This window comes from Bos mutus, chromosome 3, assembly GCF_027580195.1.
Source record: "Bos mutus isolate GX-2022 chromosome 3, NWIPB_WYAK_1.1, whole genome shotgun sequence".
NCBI classification, from domain to species: Eukaryota; Metazoa; Chordata; class Mammalia; order Artiodactyla; family Bovidae; genus Bos; species Bos mutus.
In genome coordinates this window covers 81,430,563-81,454,586 of record NC_091619.1, presented here as the reverse complement: position 1 = coordinate 81,454,586, position 24,024 = coordinate 81,430,563, and the positions used below count along the sequence as shown (strand labels likewise).

The window sequence follows — 24,024 nt, the reverse complement described above, 5'->3', positions numbered from 1 at the left end:
CCGGGTTGGGAAGATCCCCTGGAGAAGGAAATGGCAACCCACTCCAGTACTCTTGCCTGGAAAATTCCATGGACGGAGGAGCCTGGTAGGCTAAAGTCCATGGGATCACAGAGAGTAGCACACGGCTGAGCAACTTCACTTGCATTGTTTACAGGCTGGAAGAGTCCTCTGGTCAACTTGATAAGTCTACAGTAGATAAAATTGACCAGAAATTTTGTGCAGCTCTTTACAGACTGAATTTGAGCTGACCCACTGACTTGCTTTGGCCGATAGTAGTGAAAGTGGCATTTTGTGGCTTCCAGGTGGTATTGAGAGGCTTTGCTGCTTAGCTCTTGTCCTCTTAAAATACTGCCACCTTGAGAACAAGCCTGGACTGGCTTCCAGGAGGCAGACATACCATGTGGAGACAGTGCTTGGAGGAAGAGTGACCCAGCCATCCCAGCTGAAGCCCCGGCCAACCTAACTGCAAACTCCCAGGAGAGCCCAACTAACACAGCGTAGAGCAGAACTGGCCAGCTGAGCCCAGCCCTAAGCTTCACCCCACAGAACTATGAACAAACAAATGGTTAGCTTTCATTTTAAGCCCCTGTGTTTTGCCGCAATAGATAACTAATCCACTGTGATCCCGCTTCCATCCTTCTGATCTCTCTTAGCCTATAAGATTTGGGATTCTTCTGGTCTATTAGTTAGAAGGAGGTCTTATTCCTAGGCAAAGCCTAAACATCTGTGTAAAACAAAGATTTTCTCTGCTTTGCTGGGTTCATCAAGGTCTAAAGTTTTAGAGCTGGAATGACTTTAAAAGTCATGTAGCTCAGCTCTGTGCTTTAGTGATAATGATGTATCATGAACAAAGTGGTTCTTGCAGAATTGGCTACTGCAGAGCTGTCAGAAAATTTGACTCATTTTATTTCTGGGTCCTTCTTCCATACTCTACTGCCTTTTTTTTTTAAACCTCTCTTTGCATCAAAGCTCAAATCACATTCTAATTGAAATATAATAGGAAAGCTTGGTTTTTAAAGAATATGGTCACAAAGGATTTATAATAGCAAAGAATCATGTTCTTAAACATTCCTCCATGTATTTGTATTAATACAGTTTGGAGCCTATTGACTTTGCTCAAAGTGAGATATACTTTTGCAGTTTCAACCCACACTTTCTTTTTGAACTCTGTAATGGCCATAGACATCACAGATTAGTAACTTAATACTTCTACATGTGTTTTTCAATATAGAGTTTAGTGTAGTTTTGGTTTGCACCTTTTACTACCCATTGATTTGACTTTCCTGCTGAGAAGGTGGTCTATAGTATAGAAGACATGTCTGCATGATTTTTGAACTTTGACAGCCATAGAGGGGAACTTTATTAAATGATGTTTAAAAGGAACATTAATCCTCTAAGGCTGCAGATATGAACCATCACTTCTGCCAAAGGAACAAAAATGCCCATTTTATATATAACATTTTAAATTATTCTTTTAGTCTTCATAAATCTTTCTTATTAGGAGGGATTTTTTCCCCATAAAGCAGGAAAAAAGGATATAACATTTTTATGGATTATTGGTAAATATATTTTCCACCTAAATGTGAAGTTTAATATGAAACTTTCCTGTAGTTAAAATGTCCCTTAGGAGTGGATATGGGAACTTTTATGAGTATGACAAAGTTTAATTCCAGAGTGATCAAAATTAAGTTAAATGTGCCTTCAAGCAGTAAAATTAAGCCATATTATATACAGTTCTTTATATTGAGTTGACCAATTGGTTCAGTGAATATGTTGTTCAATAAAGTCCTTGGTAAAAATGGAAAACGTGTCTTATTATTACTTAAAACTAAGTGAACTTTTTGGCCAACCCAATAATAATATCTGTTATACAATTCTTTATCAAAGTTTCATCCTAAAATGCTTGTTAAAACAATCCACTGAATATCTAGAAATGAAAACTGTAAAATGTCATTCTATGGAAATAGTTCACCCATACAAAGGTGCTTCAGTTCACAGGAGATCCTTAATTTTTCTAACACATGGCTTCTTTAAGTGTTATAGGCCTATTGTGACAACAGTAAAACTTTCTTTTGCTAGAATGACTGGTGTGTTTATGAGTTACTTTATCTACTTGTTGGCAGCTTACACAGTAAAGACAATGGTGATTGATGGGCTGAAATGTCTGATGACTCTGACTCTATTCAAGAATATGTTACTGCGTGCTGTGAAATTCTTTTCCAGCAATTCAGTTTAAATCCCCCTGGAGGTGTTTGTGATTTTTGTGGGGCTCTGTGATAATTAAGTCCCCCATACTTGGCTTTGTAAAATTGCTCTCCAAGCTGAAGTAAATCTTCTGGAAATTCAGATGGATTTAATATCCATTTGTGATGGATATTTTTGTTGTGTATCACTTTTACCATCAGAAACTTGTTTGGGTTAGAGTAAGATTATGACATGCTAACCCTGCCAGCCTCCTCTTTCTGGGTCATTTTGATGCCTTTTTCCATCTACAACTAACTTCTTAATAATCATTTAGCAAACATTTATTGAAGGCTTACATTGGGCTCAGCACCAGGATATAGAGAGGAGTTGGTAACAGTTCCCATCTGGAAGGGTTCCACTGAGGGTAAGAGGTGGTACAGGACCTAGGTCTATGAACAAGCCATCACAATACCGTAATTTCAATAATACTAAGATGTAGTAGTGACCACCAGACAGGTTGATCCACTTAACCAGGCAAGAGAGTCAGGGAAAGTTTGAAAAAAGAGGTGACTCTTGGCTGGCTCTAGTAGAATTTCATGAAACAAAGGAGGGAGCTTAAAGAGGGTACAGCCTTCAAGCATTTTGTACCGTTGGTACTTTCCAAATATAGATATATAGAATAACTGTAAAAATATACAGGAAACTTATTACTGTATGTTTCTGGTTAGGGAAGTTGAGTGAAGTACAGATGCTGGGGAGAAACTTCTCAGTGTATATTATTTTGGGTCTAATACATGTACGAATTTTCTTTATATTTTAAAATAAATAAATACTATTCTTTTAGGAATGGAGACATTAGGACAGTGGTTCCTTAAACAATGTGATGAATCCCCTAACCAGCTCCTTCTTTCTGGCTGTCTGTTTTTTTAATGTTATCCCTAATTGTGGAATAAAGGCATTTTTTTTTTTTTCCAAGTTAGACATGTCTCAGATACAGGCTGGTGAGAGAGAAGTTTTTATGCAGAAGATTTTCCTATGTCTCTGAAATCTTGCCTTTCCCTTCTGTTTGGGGGAAACTCATTATTTAAGAGGCTCTCCAACTCACTGTTTCAAATTCTCTGGCTCTAGAGTTGGCAAGTCAAATGAGTAATTTAGAGTATCCACGGGAAACTATTGGTCTTATCTCAGGCAGTAAGTAAACAGGCCATCTTACTTAAATTCCTATTGTCCCAATGAAAGTCACACAACTACCAAGAGGAAATTAGTTTATATATATACATATATATGTATATATATATATATGTGTGTGTGTATATCAATCTTGGTGGTCTATAAATGATTCTCAAGTCTGCCATTGGTTAGGAGAAATTAATCTGTTGTCTTGGATTGAACCCTTTTTATTTTAAACATTGATTTATCACTTGTATATAATGTGATACATTATATAGAAATAGTAACTTCTACTCCAGTAAAAAAAATTGTTCAATGAATAATACAGGTACACAGAAAGAGGACTAAAAAGATGAAGGAAGGAAGGAGACAAGTACTGCAACAGAATTGATGCCATTTGGAAAATCCCAAGTTCATTTTTAGACAAATACAAAATAAAATATTTAAAACAGATGAGAAGCTTGCAATAGTGGTAGGAACACAGATTTTGGTGTTAAATAGTCATCCCAAATTGCAATTTCACCTTTCTTCCTTAGAAGCTGCAAAGACCTGGTCAGGTCTGACCCTTCTGAGCCTTCTTTTCCCTAACTGTACATGAGACTAATAATGCTGAACTTGCTTAGTTGTTATGAGGACTAAATGGCACAAGTGGAAAGTGTGTGTCCTCTTTGGCACCGATGTTACGTAAGTGAGATGTTACCACTTCCTTACTGTGTGCTGGCATTCTACATGAAGCTTTATGTATAGGTAATATTGTTTAAACCATATAAAATGAGAAAGCTGAGAGGTTAACAGTTTTCCTATGGCCAGAAGTAGCAGGACCAGGATTTGGACTAAGTTTGACTCCAGAGGCCTAGCTCATAATCATTTGTCTCTACAGCTTCTTTCAGCAAAAGCCAGCAACCCACCCACAGGGAAATGATTAATAGGTTGCTTAGGTGGTAGGGAGGTCTAAGAGGGAGCGGATATATGTGTACATATAGTGATTCACTTCTCTGTACAATGTAAACTAACACAAGAGTAAAAAGCAATTATACTCCAATAATATATATATATATATGAAGAACACAGAGAGCTTAATAACAAAAAATAAACAAACGATACAGTGTAAAAGAAGTCATTGGTACTGGTAGGTAGACTCACTGAGCCAGTGACGCTGACTGCTGAATCAGGAAGCAGACAGTGAATGAGACAGACGAAACAATGGCAGGTATCAGGTGACCTAGTCCAGGTGAGGAACAAATTACTTCTGGGAAGGGGCTGACGCCTGCCTGAGCATGATGTGAGTCTGCCATTCTGCACAACCTGCCCCTGGACTCATGTCCTGCACAACCAGAATCTTCACTGCAGCAAGTTCAGGAGTAACAAGTTGTCAGCTTCCTCCTGGTAAATACATAAAATGTGTGGAGCCAATTCTCTGACAAAACTCATGCGTTCAATTTTCTTCAGTTATTGCTGCTCCCAGATTTTTTTTTTTCTCAACATATTCTAAATAAATTAGGTCTGAAGAATGTCACTTACCAGCCATAATCACAACATCGTGGGTAAGTGTTTAGATGAATACACAAGTTAAACATAACATTGATGTCCAAAGTTCTTTAGTATAGCTGACATAGAATGTTATTTAAATACGCAAAGATAGGAAGTGGGGGGAGGTGCACAGCTGGTGGGGGAGAAGGCACTCAGAACTGTGCCAACGAACAGTTTTGCTTGAATAGCTGAAGAGCATTAAAATTAGGAGAATACAATGAGCAGATAAGAATCATGTATATAATTAACTCCAAATTTTCATTTGACATAATAAAGGTCACTCTTTCATCAATGACCATTTCATCTAATCATACTTTTTTTAAAGCAATAAGTAAAATTTTAATATAGCTTGTCAAATAGATGCCTAAAATATCCCAATCCAGTATCTATTTTACTATTCTGTTCTGTGCTATGAACTGTATAAGTTTTGAAAAAGAAATCCTTTTTTTTTTTTCCAGTTCACTAGCCCACATTTGTAATTGAGCTGGTAATCTCTACCTCTCACCTCTGTCACCCCCAGTTAAAACTATTGAGAACCACAGCTTCATAGAGCACTTTGGGTACACAAGGACACATGGTAAGAAATGTGACCTTTTTCTATCATCAAGTCAGAGTGTCTCACATTTTCTTGTGTTTTCACTGATGAATTTAAAACCTCAGCAGTAGTCAAGTTCATAGAAAGAAAGAAAGCTTTCAATCCAGAAAGACTCATAGACCAAAACAGATCATTGAAAGTAATTTTACCACTTATTTGAGCCTATTAACAGTATATTTGTTTTATGTATGACAGTTCATAGAGCACCCAGAAAGTATCTCAGAGTTTTGGATTTAGGCTCCAGTGGGTCTTTTTCTTCTTTTTGAGTATGAACAAAGAGAAATTTCCCATTTGGCTTTTATAATGTTCCAAGATCAAAGGAGTTTATACTGAAAATTCAGCCCTATAAAAGCCATGTGTAGCATGAATTCAGTCTGATTCTCCCAAATCCAGTGAAAATGGGGTGTTTGGCCATCAAGCTTTGAAAACCAGCATTCCGCAGGGTATACCTAGGGCCCTGCTTTAGTTTCTACCTTCCTGGAAATGGTCCCTTAGTGTGATCTTGGCAGTGATGTTGGGATGGCCTGAAGCCACTGACCTAGCAAATTTTCTCAAAATTGTTGCCCTGAAACAGTGCAGAGAAACAAACTTGGTGGTATAAATGCTCCCTGGGTCTGGAAATTTCATAAGTCAGAGTTAAAACAAAGATTGGTCTAAAATCTTTTGCTGGTGCAGAGTCTGAAATATAAATTGTCTGGAGCAAGGAATCTTTCCTGGCTCTTTGGTGCTGCCTCTCTAACTGTTAGAATAATAAAAAATGTTTTCAGAACTGTGTGGTGATAAAATGAAAGCCTTTAATATTGGAAAGATATTTGGAATCTAGATTGGTCATCTGGTTCAAGTCCTCTGGTTTTCTTTTACTGCTTCTCCAGCATTTGTATAGGAAACTCATTTTTGTTTTATTATTTTTTTTTTTAATAAAGTTTCATTCTTATTCAGTCACTAAGTCACATCGGACTCTTTGCCACCCCATGGACTGCAGCACACAAGGCTTCCCTGTCCACCATCTCCCAGATCTTGGTCAAACTCATGTCCATTGAGTCAGTGATGCCATCTAACCATCTTATCCTTTGTCGTCCACTTCTCCTCCTGCCTCAATCTCTTCTAGCCTCAGGATCTTTTCCAGTGAGCTGGCTCTTTGTGTCCGGTGGTGAAGTATTGGAGTGTCAGCTTCAGCATCAGTCCTTCCAATGAATACTCAGGCTTGATTTCCTTTAGGATTGACTGGTTTGATCTCTTTGCCGTCCATTTGGAGGTTTTTCCTATCTTACACATTTTGTAAGAAATATTTCATTCATTTACTTCAAGTCAATTTAATTCTAATTCTGAGTCTCTATACTTCTGGACTGAAGCAGTATCATTGTCAGTCCTTTTGGAGGCCCATCAGCTGTCAGGATTCTGGTTCTGTCACAGAGCTCCCTGACACTGGGGACCCTTGGTCATTGTCATCAGTTCACCCTGGTAATCACCAAGCCATGCTTGCCCTAGCCTGATGATCTCTTCAGAAGTCCTGCCACTTCCAGGCCCTGATGCTTGGGACTCAGGACTTCTTTCAAGGTGGGATCCATTACACCTAGAGTCCGCTGCCCTTGACCATTGTGTGCAGGTTCTTGCAACTTGTGTGTGTGTGGGTGTGGCAGGGAATGGGAGGACAGTGGGCAGTGCAGGGCTCAATTCCTCAGTTCTCAGGGGACACACAAATCTCCATTTCTAGTCTCCATTCAAAAGCATTTTTCTGCATTTCTCTAATAATTAATGATGTTTAGCATCTTTTCATGGAGAAGGCAATGGCACCCGACTCCAGTACTCTTGCCTGGAAAATCCCATGGATGGAGGAGCCTGGTAGGCTGCAGTCCATGGGGTCGCAAAGAGTCGGACTCGACTGAGTGACTTCACTTTCACTTTTCACTTTCACGCATTGGAGAAGGAAATGGCAACCCACTCCAGTGTTCTTGCCTGGAGAATCCCAGGGACGGGGGAGCCTGGTGGGCTGCTGTCTATGGGGTCGAATAGAGTCGGACACAACTGAAGCGACTTAGTAGCAGCAGCATCTTTTCATGTGCTTCTTGGTCATCTATATGTCTTCTTTGGAGAAATGTCTCTCTAGGTCTTCTGCTCATTTCTTGATTGGATTGTTTGGGGGTTTTTTTTGTTATTGAGCTGCATGAACTGTTAGTAGATTTTGGAGATGAATCCCTTCTCAGTTGCTTCATTTGCAAATATTTATGTGGAATCTAGAAAAATGATACAGTTCAGTTCAGTTGCTCAATCATGTTCAACTCTTTGTGACCCCATGAACCACTGTGACCCCATGAACTGCAGCACGCCAGGCCTCACTGTCCATCACCAACTCCTGGAGTCCACCCAGACCCATGTCCATTGAGTCGGCGAAGCCATCCAACCATCTCATCCTCTGTCATCCCTTCTCCTGCCCTCAATCTTTCCCAGCATCAGGGTCTTTTCCAATGAGTCCACTCTTTGCATCAGGTGGCCAAAGTATTGGAGTTTCAGCTTCAGCATCAGTCCTTACAATGAACACACAGGACTGATCTCCTTTAGGATGGACTGGTTAGATCTCCTTGCAGTCCAAGGGACTCTCAAGAGTCTTCAACACTACAGTTCAAAAGCATCAATTCCTTGGCGCTCAGTTTTCTTTATAGTCCAACTCTCACATCCATACATGACCACTGGAAAAACCATAGCTTTGACTAGATGGACCTTTGTTGACAAAGTAATGTCTCTGCTTTTTAATATGCTATCTAGGTTGGTATAACTTTCCTTCCAAGGAGTAAGTGTCTTTTAATTTCATGGCTGCAGTCACCATCTGCAGTGATTTTGGAGCTCCCAAAAATAAAGTCAGCCACTGTTTCCACTGTTTCCCCATTTATTTGCCATGAAGTGATGGGACCAGATACCATGATCTTAGTTTTCTGAAAGTTGAGCTTTAAGCCAACTTTTTCACTCTCCAGTTTCACTTTCATCGAGAAGCTTTTTAGTTCCTCTTCACTTTCTGCCACAAGGGTGGTGAAATCTGCATATCTGAGGTTATTGATATGTCTCCCAGCAATCTTGATTCCAGCTTGTGTTTCTTCCAGCCCAGCGTTTCTCATGATGTACTCTGCATATAAGTTAATAAGCAGGGTGACAATATACAGCCTTGACGTACTCCTTTTCCTATTTGGAACCGGTCTGTTGTTCCATGTCCAGTTCTAACTGTTGCTTGCTGACCTGCATACAGATTTCTCAAGAGGCAGGTCAGGTGGTCTGGTTGCCCATCTCTTTCACATGAACCTCTTTATATGGCAGGAATAGAGATGTAGACATAGAGAATGGACATGTGGACATGGGGGTGGGAGGAGGGGTGGGGTGACTTGGGAGAACGGCGCTGGCTGTATACACTAGCATATGTCAAACAGATGGCTGGTGGGCACCTGCCGCATAGTGCAGAGGGCTCAGCTTCATGCTCTGTGGTGACCTAGATGGGTGGGATGGCGGGGAGGGAGACCCACGAGGGAGGGGATATGTGTATACACACAGCTGATTTACTTCGCTGAACAGCAGAAATTGTAAAGCATTGTACAACTGTACAAAAACAACTGTACCCCCAACAAAAACAAAGGCACCCAGAGAAGCACACACAAGAAAGTGCTTTCCTTCTCGCAGCGGTCTGCCGGCACACCTAGCACCTGATTGCCATCGCCTTTTCAGTGCCCTTCGTTTCAGTTTTATAAGCAGTGGAAAGAACCAGTGACTTCTGGTATATTCAGTTTTCAGAAACTGAAACACCACAAAAATCCCTGAGGCAAGGGATTTCAAAGCTTGACTTCTTGATCAGTATGAGGGGGGAAAGGGAGGAAAATTGTGTGAACATAGCAGTTGAATATTTTTTTTAAATAATCTTACCAAAACATGTAAATAATTGGGTGCTCAGTCAGCTCAGTCATGTCTGACTCTCTGCGACGCCTACGGACTGTAGCCCACCAGGCTCCTCTGTCCATGGGATTTTCCGGCCTAGAATATGATATATAGGTACAAATTCATCTGGAAGCATCCTTAGGAAACTGAGATAGTTGTTGATGGTTGTTTCTGGGGAGCTGGACTGAGGGCTGGGTGCAGAAGGCAGTCCCTTTCTAGTTCACCACACCCTGCAGTTTTGCTTGAGTCCTTTATATTGGTACTTTGTATATGTTATTTTTATGATGATAAAAAATTTAAGGTTATTACTTCAAAGAAAAAAATTTTTTCATTCATTAACCATGAGACACTTTCCTCAACCAAGCCTTACCTATCTTAACGAATTGTCCTGATTCTGTGGCTCAGAATCCTGAGTTCAGGAGTTAATTTGCCCAAGATTACATGATGCCCAAGAGTCAGGATTTGAGCCCACATCTATTTTACACATAGATCTGTGAATGCCCTTTCCCCCACCCCAGGCTCTGTCCTCCAGGGCTAGTTCATTCCACTGTCTTGTCTTTAACTGCCCAAGTAATGAGGCCTGACAGACCCCCTTCATCAGGCCACACATTTATGTCAAATCCTTGAATACCAATAAATACCTGAAACCATGTTTCAAAATATACCATAAAATGTAAATGAGAATGACACATAGTTCACGTCAAGTTTATACACAGCAGCAGCAGTATGGAGTTAAAGTAAAGCACATGGGGGAAGTTTAACTTGAAATGTTAGGCAAAACCAGTCCTAAAAGAATGAAATAATAAACTTAGGAAAAATTAATTATACCTCTGAATATACCATAAATGTGTCTTTTGTTTAAGTCAAATAAAAATGGCTGTATTAACAAATAGCAAATTATGAGTTGCTGCCTATAGTTTCATTGTTGGCTTAAGGAAACATTTCTGGTTGTTAAAAATTAATAAGCATTTGTTTTTTTATAGGATGCTATAGTTATACATGAAGTCTATGAAGAAGGGGCAGCAGCCCGAGATGGAAGACTTTGGGCTGGTGACCAGATATTAGAGGTATGTGATTATGCATTCTGGTTTATACCAGCAAGTATGGGTCCTAATTTAGTGACCTTGATCCACAGTCACTGTACCGATTCACGGTCTTCTACTCAGTTATGTTGTTGTAGTCACCAAGTTGTGTCTGACTCTTTTGTGACCCCATGGACTGTAGCCCATCAGGTTCCTCTGTCCATGGGATTTTCCAGGTAAGAATACTGAAGCAGGTTGCCATTTCCTTCTCCAGAGGATCTTCCTGACTCAGAGATTGAACCCATGTCTCCTGTACTGACAGGCAGATTCTTTACCACCGAGACACCTAGGAAGCCCCTACTCAATTATATCCTCACTTATTTCTTTCTCAGTGTGACAAAACATGTACTTTATTCTTTTTTCTTTTTTGATGTATATCAAATAAGTGTCAGTAGAATCATGACAGATTATCAATCTAAATCTGTCTGTGAAACTGTTTTTTTTGATTAAAGGGGAAAGTACAACTAAACATTCTATAATCAGATGAAACTATAACTTCACAATTTGATTTTTTTTTTTTTTTTTGCTTCCCTACTATACCTTATAAATTCCCTTCTAAAAGCACATACATATAGATGTACACATAAACATGCACATCTAGTATTTTAAAAAACTTTATTGCAGCTTTAAGTATTAATATTATTTTCTTATTCCTAGTACGTATTGGCATCAAATGGAGATCCCTGCCCTGGCACCTTTGTTTCCTAGCTGATGAAAATGTAGAATCCTCTCCCTTTAGGTGGTATATGGTACTTATTAAAAATTGAAATGCTTAACTTGCCTCTTTTTAAAGGACTCTCATTTAGCAAAGGTGTTAAAGCCTTTTAAAAAGAGCTGAGGCTGGCAACATCTAAACTAGGGAATGGATGAATGGAAAGTTAATGCCAGGCATTCTGGTAGGTGAAACTAAAGAGCTTTTTCAATGGTGTGAAACTTTTAGGCAACATTTCTTTCTTTCATTGGATGAATTTAATTGAATAGTTAACATTTTATGGTGGATATGTGCAGTTTTGCTTTGCAACTTTAATATAGCACATTATGAATGACATCATAGAATTTTATTTTTCCCTTTGGTGGTTCAAGTCTGCCTCCCAAGATGAAACCAGAGATATAATTAAGGGTAGAAAACATAGGCAAGAAGGAGTTAAAAGAGAGACCAGGCTGACTGCATATTAAATTCAGGGCAAGTTATTGGGTTTCTCTGCAGGCCTTTACTGCGCTTCATCATTGGATTAGGACATATTCCCAGTGCATTCATTAAGGTGCAAGTGTATGAGGTTAGAAAAATAAATGTAGCCTCTTTGGGAATTGGCGTGACTGCTTTAGCATACAGCACCGTTTTTTGGTGGTCAGGAGTTTTGAGAGTTTTTTCCCCCTCTGTAGGTTTTCTAAATAACTGATACTATCATAATTGGCTTTATAGAGGGATAGATTGAATATTCAAAAGAGTACAGATATACAGGCCTTGATACTTAACATGATATGTAAGCCAACAAATTTTTCTGTAATAGTCATGTGGAGTTAAATCTAATATGTGCATTGCTTTATTGTGGCAGTGGTTGCACAGGTATAAATTCACAGTATAAACTGTATATTTTAAATATGTATAGTTTATCTTATAACAGTTATACCTCAATAAAAGAAAAATTTTTTAATTTATCTACTCGTTTTGAATTGACCCTCAGCTGTAGCCATTCTCTTTCATAAAATATATTCATGTACAAGTGAACACTCAGGATAGAGTAGCATGAAGAAAGCAAATGTGTTTTAAGTGCAAGGAGAATTTGAAAGGTCAACTAAACCATTTCCTGGCATCTGGCCGAATTATATTACCCAGTGTGGATGGATGGTCTACACTTCTCACTAAAAATAGCCAGATAGGCTCTTCTCTTACACCAGGCAGGATCTTGTCCACAAAAGCATATTGTGTGTTTAGCTAAGAAATGTACGTCTCAGTTTGGTCAGGGAACACGTTTCCTTCCTAAGTAGCCGTAGACTCCACATTTGAACTTGTTCTAATTGTGGTTGCTGTATATGGATGCGTAATGAGGCCTAATCAGCCTGGAGTCTGCAGGTTGCCTCAAGAAGAAGACAGGCAAACTTTGGTAATACATTTCCGAACAATGGCCTTTCTGCTCTTGAGAGTTCTCTGCATGGTGCAGCCTGGCCTTCATGAAAAGTGAAAGTGAAGGTGAACGTTGCTCAGTCGTGTCCGACTCTTTGCAACAGCATGGACTATGCAGTCCATGGAATTCTCCAGGCCAGAATACTGGAGTGGGTAGCCTTTCCCTTTTCCAGGGGATCTTCCCAACCCAAGGATCAAACCCAGGTCTCCCGCGTTGCGGGCAATTTATACCAGTTGGGCCATAAGGGAAGCCCAAGAATACTGGAGTGGGTCGCCTATCCCTTCTCCAGCAGATCTTCCCAACCTAGAAATCGAACCAGGGTCTACTGCATTGCAGGCGGATTCTTTACCAACTGGTAGCTCAACCCCAGATAGTTCAGTTGGCCTTCCATGGTTTTATACTATTGTTTTATGTTAAATTAGGACAAGCCAGATTTTGCTTACAAATATATAGTGAAATAATAGCCTGGCAAGATTTATGATTCTATGATTAACATGGGCTGTTTTCTTTCTGGTTCTTTTTTTAAGGGTCAGTCCCTCCTCTTACCCTTCCTCTATTCCCATTATCCTCTTCTATTTTTGTGCAAGTGGGGGAAGAAAGAATAGAGAGCTAATACCTAGTTTTCCCTGTGGAATAAAATAATGAGGGGCTGCTGCCCTAGTTTGGTTATTCTTTCCCTCCAAAGCAGCAACTCACCCATTTCCCCACAAGCCTTTCCTCCCTCAGGGACATGATAGACCCCCATGGACAACTGGGGCTTCCTATGATCCTTCTCAAACAAGAAGCCCTGCTGTTACCACTCCTCATCCTTTACAATCAATATTCTAATGCATCTGGGGCTTATGTAAGGCACTTAATACATCACTGCACCATATTCTAACCACTCAGCAATGTTTCTCTTACAATTATTGGTGCATTTAGTGGTGCCTCTTGGTGGCTCAGTGGTAAAGAATTTGCCAGCCAATGCAGGAGACATGAGTTTGATTCCTGGATCAGGAAGATCTCCTGGAGAAGGAAATAGCAACCCACTCTAGTATTCATGGCATTCCACTCCAGCATTCTTGCCTGGGAAATCCCAAGGATTGAGGAGCCTGGCAGGGTACAGTCCATGACATCACTAAGAGTCAGACAGGACTGAGCAACTAAACAACAACTTGATTCACAGGTGAGAAAATGAAAACTTTGAACTTGCAACAGATCACTTTGATTTGAACAGACATCTTGATGCTGGTATTTAGACTGAATTGCTTTTGTAATATTAGAGTTTAATGACAGTGCTTTTAATTAAAACATAATTGTTAAGGCCTTTCAAAGGGTATTTTAGAGGCTTAGAGAATTCACCTTCAATCCATGGAGGTAACTATATTTCAGTTGAGTAGCAGAAGTGGTCTTGTGTGCCATCTATTGGAATACAGGAAAATAATCAGCTCAGACCACATTTTCTGGAGACATTGTTTTCCCCTTTGTCTGTGGGTTTACCTCGTAAACAAAGGAAGTGCGATCATGGCCCTCAAGTAATAGCGAATGCTGTCACTGATTACCAGCCCTGACTGTAGTTACTTCAGTTCCTTGTAAAAATATGTTTCTACAGTTCCTTGTAAAAATATGTTTCTATTTTCTGTCAACCACGTGTCAGGTCCTGTGCCAAACGTACTACAGGGTTTATTTCATTTAATCCTCACAACAAAGTACATAGATACTATAATGATTGTTGTTATCATTATCTCTAATTCATGGAAGGCAGACTTGAAACTCGTCTTGAGTTATCTCTTTAAGGTTTCACATAGTAAGTTGAAATCGGCACTCAAAGCAAATTCTATCTATACCTAAAACCTATGCTTAACTATTGTTATTCTGGGTGTTGTTAATCTAAGTGATTCACAAACCCACCAGGATATATCAGAAAAGAAAAAGCAGCTTGAAAATTAGGCTTTTAAATATTTTCTTTACTCACAGCATCAACTTTAAATAATCACTCAAAAATCACTTTCTCCAGGAAGGGCTCATTCCTCTTTTCTCCCATCTATGTAATCACTCTTTAAGCACAAGTAGTGAGTCTTTAAAATGTTAGAAGTGGAAAAGCCTTAGCCCAGCCCCTCATTGTATAGGTGAAGGAATGGCGGTCCAGAGATAGATGGACATGCCCAAGCCACACAGACTGAGACCAACATCTTGAGAGAAACTGGTCCATGGCCTGGGCCTATCCTTCCCTTGGTTTGACTCTTTTCGTAACTATGACCTTGAAGAAGGGACCTACAACTCCCTTCTTCTGAGTCTGGGTTACTGTGTCCGTCAATTTGGCCCATGTGTCAAATTGACTTAGCAACATCCATACTAGACTTTCTCTGTGACTGGGGCAAGTCTTAGAGTGAGATGAGGCAACACGGTATGGAGACTGTGGCTGGAAAGATAGTCTGGGTTCATATTACGGCCCCTCCACGTGCTAGCTGTGTAACCTTGCTCAAGTCACTTAACCTCTGCATGCCTCAGTTTCCTCATCTGTAAAATGGAAATATTATCAGAGAGTTCATGTAAATGCTCATAAAGGGCTAATTTAATTTCAATCTCTGGATCAGAAAGATCTCCTGGGAAAGGAAATGGCAACCTATTCCAGTATTCTTGCCTGGGAAATCCCATGGACAGAGAGCCTGGTGTTCTATTCAATCCCATGAACAGAATAGTCCATGAGGTCGCTAAAGAGTTGGACACCACTTAGCAACTAAACAACAATGACACAACCATTTGTTAAGTGAAAAATAAGTTGGCTATGATTTCCATTGAACAGACAAGGGAAATGGAGCTTCACAGAGGTTACACAACTTGCCCAGACTCACATGACTGACTAGAAGCAGGACCTCAGTGTCACTCAGTGCTGTTTCCAGTATATTTGCTGTCTAATGCATGGCCCTATCTATACTCACTTAGATCCAGATTCAAATCAGTGGACTTCAGAAAGTATTTGACCATGTCAGAAATATCAGCCCCTCATTTCCTCCTGGCCTGTTCTGAAATAGTCGTGATGTTAGCAATTAAGAGTGAGGATGTCAAATTCAATCAGCAAACTGAATCCAAAAAATGCTGACCAAATACTAATATTAATTTCCCCTTTGACCTCAATTGAATGAGCCAAGTAGTCCCTGCTGTCTCGTGTTGAGTCCATAGTAAAGTTCACAGCTACCTAAAATTGCATTATCATGTGACTAACCCACCCTCTGTAATTACTTGGGGCAGGGGAGTGTAAGGGCCACGTCCATGGTACTTGAAGCAGCTATGACTGCTATTGGGCACTCCCTGTGTGCTTTGGAACTGGCTGGAAATTTCTGGAGGCTTTCCACTGATTGGGTCAAGGAGCTGCTGAAGGCAGAGAGGTCTCTGCTATTGCATCCCTGTCTCAGATGCCTGTTGTTCCAGGTTAATGGGATTGACCTGCGGCGCGCCAGCCATGAAGAAGCCATCACAGCCCTGAGGCAGACGCCCCAGAAGGTACGACTGGTGGTGTATAGAGATGAAGCACACTACAGGGATGAGGAGAACTTGGAGATTTTCCCCGTGGATCTGCAGAAGAAGGCTGGTCGAGGACTGGGCTTGAGCATCGTTGGAAAACGGTAAGGAAATGGTGTCAGAGTCAGGATTGATCAGTCTTGTTCCTTCAGAGTTCTAGGGACTAAAGCTGATAAACACTGAAAGATAAAGCCATGTATAAACTAATGATGTGATTTCTAAAATTAACATGTTTATGACTATTTGAATGAGATAGGTCATGTTACTAAGCAAGACCTTAGCCAAGAAACATGTCATATAAAGTGAAGTGAAGTCGCTCAGTCATGTTCGACTTTTTGCAACCCCATGGACTGTAGTCTGCCAGGCTTCTCCATCCATGGGATTTTCCAGGCAAGAGTATTGGAGTGGGTTTCCATTTCCTTCTCCAGGGGATCTTCCCGACCCAGGGATTGAACCCAGGTCTCCCACATTGCAGGCAGACACTTTACCCTCTGAGCTAAATCAACCCAGACTGTTCCTACTTTTTTCCTCTTAAAGAGTAAAAACAGAGTCAACAAGGTTCTTTCTACTTGGAGTCACTTAGATCTAAGGCTGGCAGGGGTTGATTAAAACGACCATACCTAAGAAACAGCTGGTAGCAAGAAAGAGATTTACATATACAGTGTTGGGTTAGGAAAATTGCTCTACCATGGAGTGCCATGTTAATTTCATACTCTGTTAAACCAGTTGAGGAGTTACTGAAACTAGCTGAGTTGACATGGTCAAGAGACATTGATTCTTCATGACAGTAGTCTTCTATTAAGAAAGATATCCTGCAAATAATAGCTTGCACCAAAAATATAGGTAGATCCTGGTGACCAGGCTACTCTTTTGAAATCTATGCTCCTTACCCATGTGATAGGAATTGCAGTAATTATTTCAGAACAGTATTAGTAGACTAGAGAAATCAGTAAGATCTTAAAACTGTAGTTCCAGCTTCCACAGTTTACTGACTTTAGATATCTAGTGTGTATTTATTCCAACAGGGCTGCAGGATTTTCACGTGATGCCCCAATATAGCCTTAAAAGGTATCAACCATATTCTTAGGAAGAGTCAAAGTTGGTTTTATATGTTGTGTCATGTATCCCCACTGACCTCTGTTGACTAGCCTGGTGCTTTGTTCCAAATGGTCTGGTCTATTATTAAGACATTAGCTACCATTTTTGAGCACTGGTTTTGTGCCTTGTACTGTGTAGTCATGATCTTATATTTTATTTCAGCACCATAAAACTATCACTTTGGAAATGTATTACAAAACAAAAGAGCTGAGACTCATATTTATAAGCATACTCGGTACACCTGTGGGTGCAGAATAACTGATGGAGCCCACGTTGAAGCTTGCTTTCTTGTTGTGATCATACATGTGCTTGGAGAGAGTCCTTTTAGAATAATGGTTTTTTCTTTATTGTCTCATAGTGAGTGGATTGATGAAATAACCTCCATACAAAATGAGCACTTTAGATTGAGTTTGTAAGGAACATTTACATTCTTAGCACAAAAAGTTTTATTGTAGAAGATCAGATGTATAAGCTCTCAAAATTCTTTGCCTAGCAATTCCACAACTAGGAATTTATCCTAAATACAGGCTGTAGATATGTTATTCACTGCACATTGCTTACAGTAGCTAGAGAAGTAAATAACCTATATTTCCATCAACAGTTTACTAATAAATGAATTTAGTGAATAGTAATAGTTCCTTAAAACATTGGGTAAGCGCCACGTGGTAATAAAGACCAATTGCCAAAGTGTGTTAAGTGAAAGAAAAAAAGTTAAACAAAGCTGGAGGGAAAAAAAGACTATATGTTCTTTTATATCCATTTACACACGTATGTACCATACACACGTGCATTGCTTTTGTATCCACAGAATATTGGTCTTCCCAGGTGGCTCAGGGGTAAAGAATCCATCTGCCAATGCAGGAGGCATGGGTTCAATCCCTATGTTCAGGAAGATCCCCTGGAGGAGAAAATGACAACCCCCTCCAATATTCTTACCTGGAAAATGCCATGGACAGAGGAGCCTGGTGGGCGGTAGTCTGTGGGGGTCACAAAGAGTTGAACACAACTGAGTGACTGAGCTCACATGCACACAGAATGCCTCTTGGAGATAATAAAGAAATGGGAAACACTGGTTATTTCTAAGAAGGGAATTGGGGGCAGGGAACAGACGAGAGGGGAAATTTTCAAGGTCACCCCTTCTTAACCTCTTGAATTTTGAGACATACACTTATTTATTCATCAAATAAATAGAATTACAACCTTAAAGTAATAAAGGCAGGGAAAGAGGAAGAGTGAGAAAGAGACTAGAAACAGATGAGATGGTAATAATTGAGCTAATTGCTAAAGAAATACTGTGTCTAACAGTACTTAGCTGTTTTTTAAAGTGAATTTCCATTTCATTTCACTAAAATTATCCTCTTGCAGAAATTATGCCCTTGGGCCAGTGAAAGTGAATAATACAATAGGCAACATAAATACATATAAGCTATTTAAAGGGTGAGCACTCTGAGGCTTATCATTTGGGAAGAATATCTGTAATCTCAGGTTTAATATAGAAATATTGGGTTGTGCCATTACTCTGCTTTATGGTATTCACAGAAATGGAAGTGGAGTGTTTATTTCTGACATCGTGAAAGGTGGAGCCGCAGACCTTGATGGGAGATTAATTCAGGGAGATCAAATCTTATCTGTGAATGGGGAGGACATGAGAAGTGCTTCGCAGGAGACGGTGGCCACTATCCTCAAGGTGAGTCCGTAGCTGCTTTCTGCCTGGCTGGTATAACTCAAGTCCAATGGGAGTAGTTCTAATTTAGCTTTTTTATAAATGTGTTGAATTTTATAAAATGCATTGATACTGGTTTTTTACTAGAGACCTAATCTCTGATTATTTTAATCAATTAGGAATAGCTCCTAAAGAAAGCTATTGTATTGACTAACAGGATTGAGGGGAACCTTGTTTGGGGATTTAAGCTAGTTTTTCATACTTTTGAGAATTCCAAGTACCCGCAGTTGTCCTCTAAAACCATTCAATGGGACAGGTTCTCCTGGAGTCACAAAATGTATCCTTTTCCCTTTTGGGCTATATTGTCATGAATTCATCAAACTCAGCTTTTATTGCTTGAAGGCATATTAAAGATGCTAAAGACCAAATCCTCCATCTCACAATGAAGTCCTGACCAAAGTAGAGTGGCATGCCCAGATACCAGAGCTGTGCTTGAGGAGTTTTTCTGTCTCTCAAGCTGTTTCTCACTGAGGCTGTAGAGTGACTGGGGCTCAAGATTCCCTTCCAACTGACTGTTGCTGCCACATGGACCCTACCTGCCTTGGAAGAAACTGGTGAATAAAAAATCCTTGTAAATAGCCATTCAGCTCTCACCAGGTGTATCTTATTCTGTTTCACAAATAATAGTAGTTGTAGGAGCTTTTACAAAATAAATGAATTCTGTTTCTTTTAAAATCCTGATCTTCTAAAATAGTTAACTATCAGTTATTACTCAGGAGAGGACTTCTATCAGATTACCCGTGTGTTACCTCTGTGTTTGATTTTTCCCCATCCTCCTTTTCACCACTTTTTCTTCATCATTTTACTGTTCACAAATGCTTTCATCAGGAGGGAAAAGAAAGAGAAAGGAGGTGAATTGAAATATAATCTTTTTAACATGTTTGAAGAAGTCAGGAAATCATGAGATGAGTAGTATTGACTTGATAAATGTTTGTGACCTTACGTGATTTTTTTTTGATAACAGAATTTCCTTTCTACCTGTGGCCTTCACCAGCCATTTATGTTCTTGGCTGCAGAGATCAGTGGAGGCACTACCATAATAATTTAGGACACAGATTCTACTGTTTTTCACCTGTTCTTTTCTTGTCTTCGCCAGTGTGCACAGGGCCTTGTGCAGCTAGAGATTGGAAGACTCCGAGCTGGTTCCTGGACCTCCTCGAGGAAGACATCACAGAACAGTCAGGTTGTTGATGGCTTCCTGTTAGACTCACTCACTCACCTGTCCCAACCGGGAGAAATTTTCCCATTTCATAAACGATCGTTTGGAAATAATATGTAATATATAGCATATTCATGACACTAAGTTTGGTGTACTTTAATGTGTTTGAAATAAAAAATGAAAGGTGGGATGGAAACTCATTAATCCCTATATTTTTCTCTCCTTTATTGCCTGCAAATATTTTCTTAGAACCACTTTTCTCTCCCACTATTCTATATTGCCTAGGCATTGCATGTACACAGCTGTGTTTATTTAAAAAAAAAGAAGAAGAAGCAACATCTGGTGGCAATTTGACCCTCATTAGCACAACATTGTTCTATTCATTCAATTAAATATTGCTATAAAGTTAACTTGTGAATAGCCACTCACACATGCTGAGGGCAGTTAATGGTATATTCCTGGGAGAGCAAAGTATGGGGGTTTCTCCTGTAGGAGGGAGGCCTTAGTGGGTGATATTTTGTGGGTTAGCAAACATCTCGTTTATTTGCAATGCTGATGTAAATGCCACTTTTTTTTCCTAACAAAGTATATTTCACTGTATTTTTTTTTCACTGTGATGTCTGACAAAATCAAGATGGTAGACTATATGTTGTCTTATTTCGTATATAATTAAACTATAGAAATGTACATGTGACCCCCTAATCCCCTTTGTGGGTTATTAGATGGGCCTTTGTTTTGAGGTTAAAAGCATGATGACTTTTGGTCTCCTTCCTGATTTCCTTAGACTTAAAACCTCTCCAAGGCCTTTGTTTGGAAGGCATTCTGGTTTTATGGTTAGCCCACAGGTGCTTCTGGAATCCTATTAGCTGCCCCTTTTGCCTCATTTATATTAGGAAATGAGTGAAGAAAAATACCATTGTTCAAATAGAATCACAAGTTAGTTGGCTCGTCTTAGGTAATTTTTAGGGCAAGCAAACCGAGTAAACATCGTTAAGTTTTTTGGGCTTTTTGTTGTTGTATTTGCATTTCTGGCTTATGTAATGGGCAGCAAATATCATGTGTATTAAAAGACAGTGAGTGGTGCAGTAGGATTCTAGACACCAATAAATGGTGAAAATTCGGATCAGACTTGTATCAAAAGTGGGAACTTAAGATTCAAAATAGTTGTCTTGGGGGTGTGGGCTCAATCGCTCTGTTGTGTCCAACTCTTTGCAACCCCATGGACTGTAGCCCACCAGGTGCCTCTGTCCATGGGATACTCCAGGCAAGAATACTAGAGTGGGTTGCCATTTCCTCCTCCAGGGGATCTTCCCAACCTAGGAGTTGAACGATGTCTCCTTCATCTCCTGCATTGCAGGCAAATTCTTTACTAGTTGAGCCATTGGGGAAGCTACTAGTTGTCTTGGCTTCTTCCTTAATGGAATAGTCAACTTAAGTGATTTCATCAAAGCCCCTTTGTACATAGGGGTTACAATGTAGAATAGACAACACTGGAGATGAAATTTTTCTTCCTATAGAGTACATGAAAGTGACACAGAAGAAAAGGAGTTTGATAAACTGAAGAGAACGAGAAGGCCTCCCAGGCAGAGAATGTAGTGTAGGCAGAAGCACAAAGGGGTACAAGGAGCTCTGTTGTTTTAAAAAGAGTTTGAACTGACAGGTGGGGTGGTGGGGAGAACGGGATTTCTGTCCTTGAAGATTGTATACATGCATCCAGGAGATTAATAAAGTTCATACTCAGGTGAATACAAAGATAACAAATTTAGAGATTCTACCATTAAATGTCAAAAGCCCACCATTACAGTTTATCTGGTAGGTAAACGTGAGCTGTCATATTTTGGAAACCTGTGATGAAGTATCAGATACTTTTCTCTAACCTCTTTACACAGAATTTTCATTTCAGAGGATAGAAGTTTAATTCAATGTTAAGAAAAACAGCAAATATATTCTATCCTTGCTTTATTTATTTATTTATTTTATCCTTACTTTATCCTTAAAAGTAAGATCCACATGAAATGCATCTGTACTGATAGGTAGCTAATGGGAAGGAGGCCAGTAGCAGGCTGTGAAAAGGACGTGTCCTGCATCTTCATGAACTGAAGACCAGCCCATGACCCAGATGGAGAAAAAGAGGAAGCTATTCCCAAACATTTCCCCTAACAAAGAAAATATAGTAAAATATTAATTTTGGAATCTAGGTGGTATGTCTACTGTATCATTCAACTTTTCTATAAATTTTAAATTTTTCATATTTAAGGAACATTAAAATATTAAGCAACTTGCATCATACTAAGGAAATGGATCACATTATAATTTGTCAGGTGATAATTGTAGTCTTACATTTACTTTAAAATTTTGAGGCAATTAAGGCATAACCTTGAGAATTTGATAGAAAAAAGTTCTTTATTCATTATTGATGTCATTGTTGTGTGCATTGGGAAGATCCTTCACTGTGCATATGATTTTCATTAAATAGCCCCAGCCAAACATGGCTATAGATTATCTAAATTTATTTAAATAAACATTAGATTTATTTAAAAGGACAGTAATGAGGGGGGCACTAGTAGTAAAGAATCTGCCTGCCAGTGCTGGAGACATAAGAGACTTGGGTTCGATTCCTGGATCAGGAAGATCCCCTGGAGGAGGAAGTGGCAACCCACTCCAGTATTCTTTCCTGGAGAATCCATGGACAGTGGAGCCTGATGGGCTATGGTCCACAGGGTCACAAAGAGTCAGACACGACTGAAGTGACTTGGCACAATGGAGGGATAGCAGATTGAGCTGAATTATTACCAACTCTAGGAAAATCTTTGAGAAAAAAAATTTTTTAATATTCCTAAAATAACATATTCCCTTGATATTTGCTGCTTTTTCTTACAGTTGAGCATTCTATATAATCAAGTTCCTGTTGATCTAGATTTTCAGTTCAGTTGCTCAGTCATGTCTGACTCTTTATGACTCCATGGACTGCACCACACCAGGCTTCCCTGTCCATCACCAATTCCCAGAGCCTGTTTTACCAAAATAGCTCATGTATTTGAGTAATAAGAAAATACATGTTAAATGCACCCCCCAATGACACTTAGTGTCATTAACTGATCATATGTAAACACTGTGTAACACACTAGGAAAATGTTTCTGATTTCATGTGGCACACAAAGAGCTGAAATTACTGCATGCTTTCTACCTTGATGATTGAAACCACGTATAAAAGCACATAGAATGGAGAATGTAGTGGAGCAAATGGTAAATGGGGTTATTTGCTGCTGCTGCTGCTAAGTCGCTTCAGTCGTGTCCGACTCTGTGCGACCCCATAGATGGCAGCCCACCAGGCTCCCCCATCCCTGGGATTCTCCAGGCAAGAACACTGGAGTGGGTTGCCATTTCCATCACCCTAAATAACCCCATTGGAGAAGGCAATGGCACCCCACTCCAGTACTCTTGCCTGGAGAATCCCATGGACAGAGGAGCCTGGAGGGCTGCAGTCCATGGGGTCGCTGAGGGTCGGACACGACTGAGCGACTTCACTTTCACTTTTCACTTTCCTGCATTGGAGAAGGAAATGGCAACCCACTCCAGTGTTCTTGCCTGGAGAATCCCAGGGACGGGGGAGCCTGGTGGGCTGCCGTCTATGGGGTTGCAGAGTCGGACACGACTGAAGTGACTTAGCAGCAGGGTGATGATAGAGGGAGTGTGAGTTTTCCTTTTTGTTCTCTTTTTTAGCCTCCACAGAATTTTCTATTACATGGTTATGGTTACTTCAGTAGGTAAAACAGTAATATTAAGTATGAATTTCTAAAACTGACCACTGGGTTTCCTTTTCAGGGGAGTCAGCATAGCACACACAGCAGTTTCCATCCTTCCCTGGCTCCTGTCATCACCAGCCTGCAAAACCTGGTTGGCACAAAACGAGCTTCAGATCCTTCCCCCCAAAATTCAGG

At 39.9% G+C, this 24,024-nt stretch overlaps 1 protein-coding gene across 4 annotated transcripts in view; it reads left to right on the top strand.

The window, feature by feature from the left end:
- Nucleotides 1-24,024, top strand: part of PATJ (PATJ crumbs cell polarity complex component) — a 387,741-nt gene that overhangs the window by 322,283 nt on the left and 41,434 nt on the right. For all 4 annotated transcript variants that reach the window (XM_070367927.1, XM_070367930.1, XM_070367929.1 and 1 more), the window contains exons 35-39: nucleotides 10,378-10,461; nucleotides 16,014-16,207; nucleotides 18,741-18,888; nucleotides 20,021-20,107; nucleotides 23,909-24,023. In XM_070367927.1, coding sequence (XP_070224028.1) covers nucleotides 10,378-10,461; nucleotides 16,014-16,207; nucleotides 18,741-18,888; nucleotides 20,021-20,107; nucleotides 23,909-24,023 — 628 coding nt within the window. The remainder of the gene's footprint in view (nucleotides 1-10,377; nucleotides 10,462-16,013; nucleotides 16,208-18,740; nucleotides 18,889-20,020; nucleotides 20,108-23,908; nucleotide 24,024) is intronic.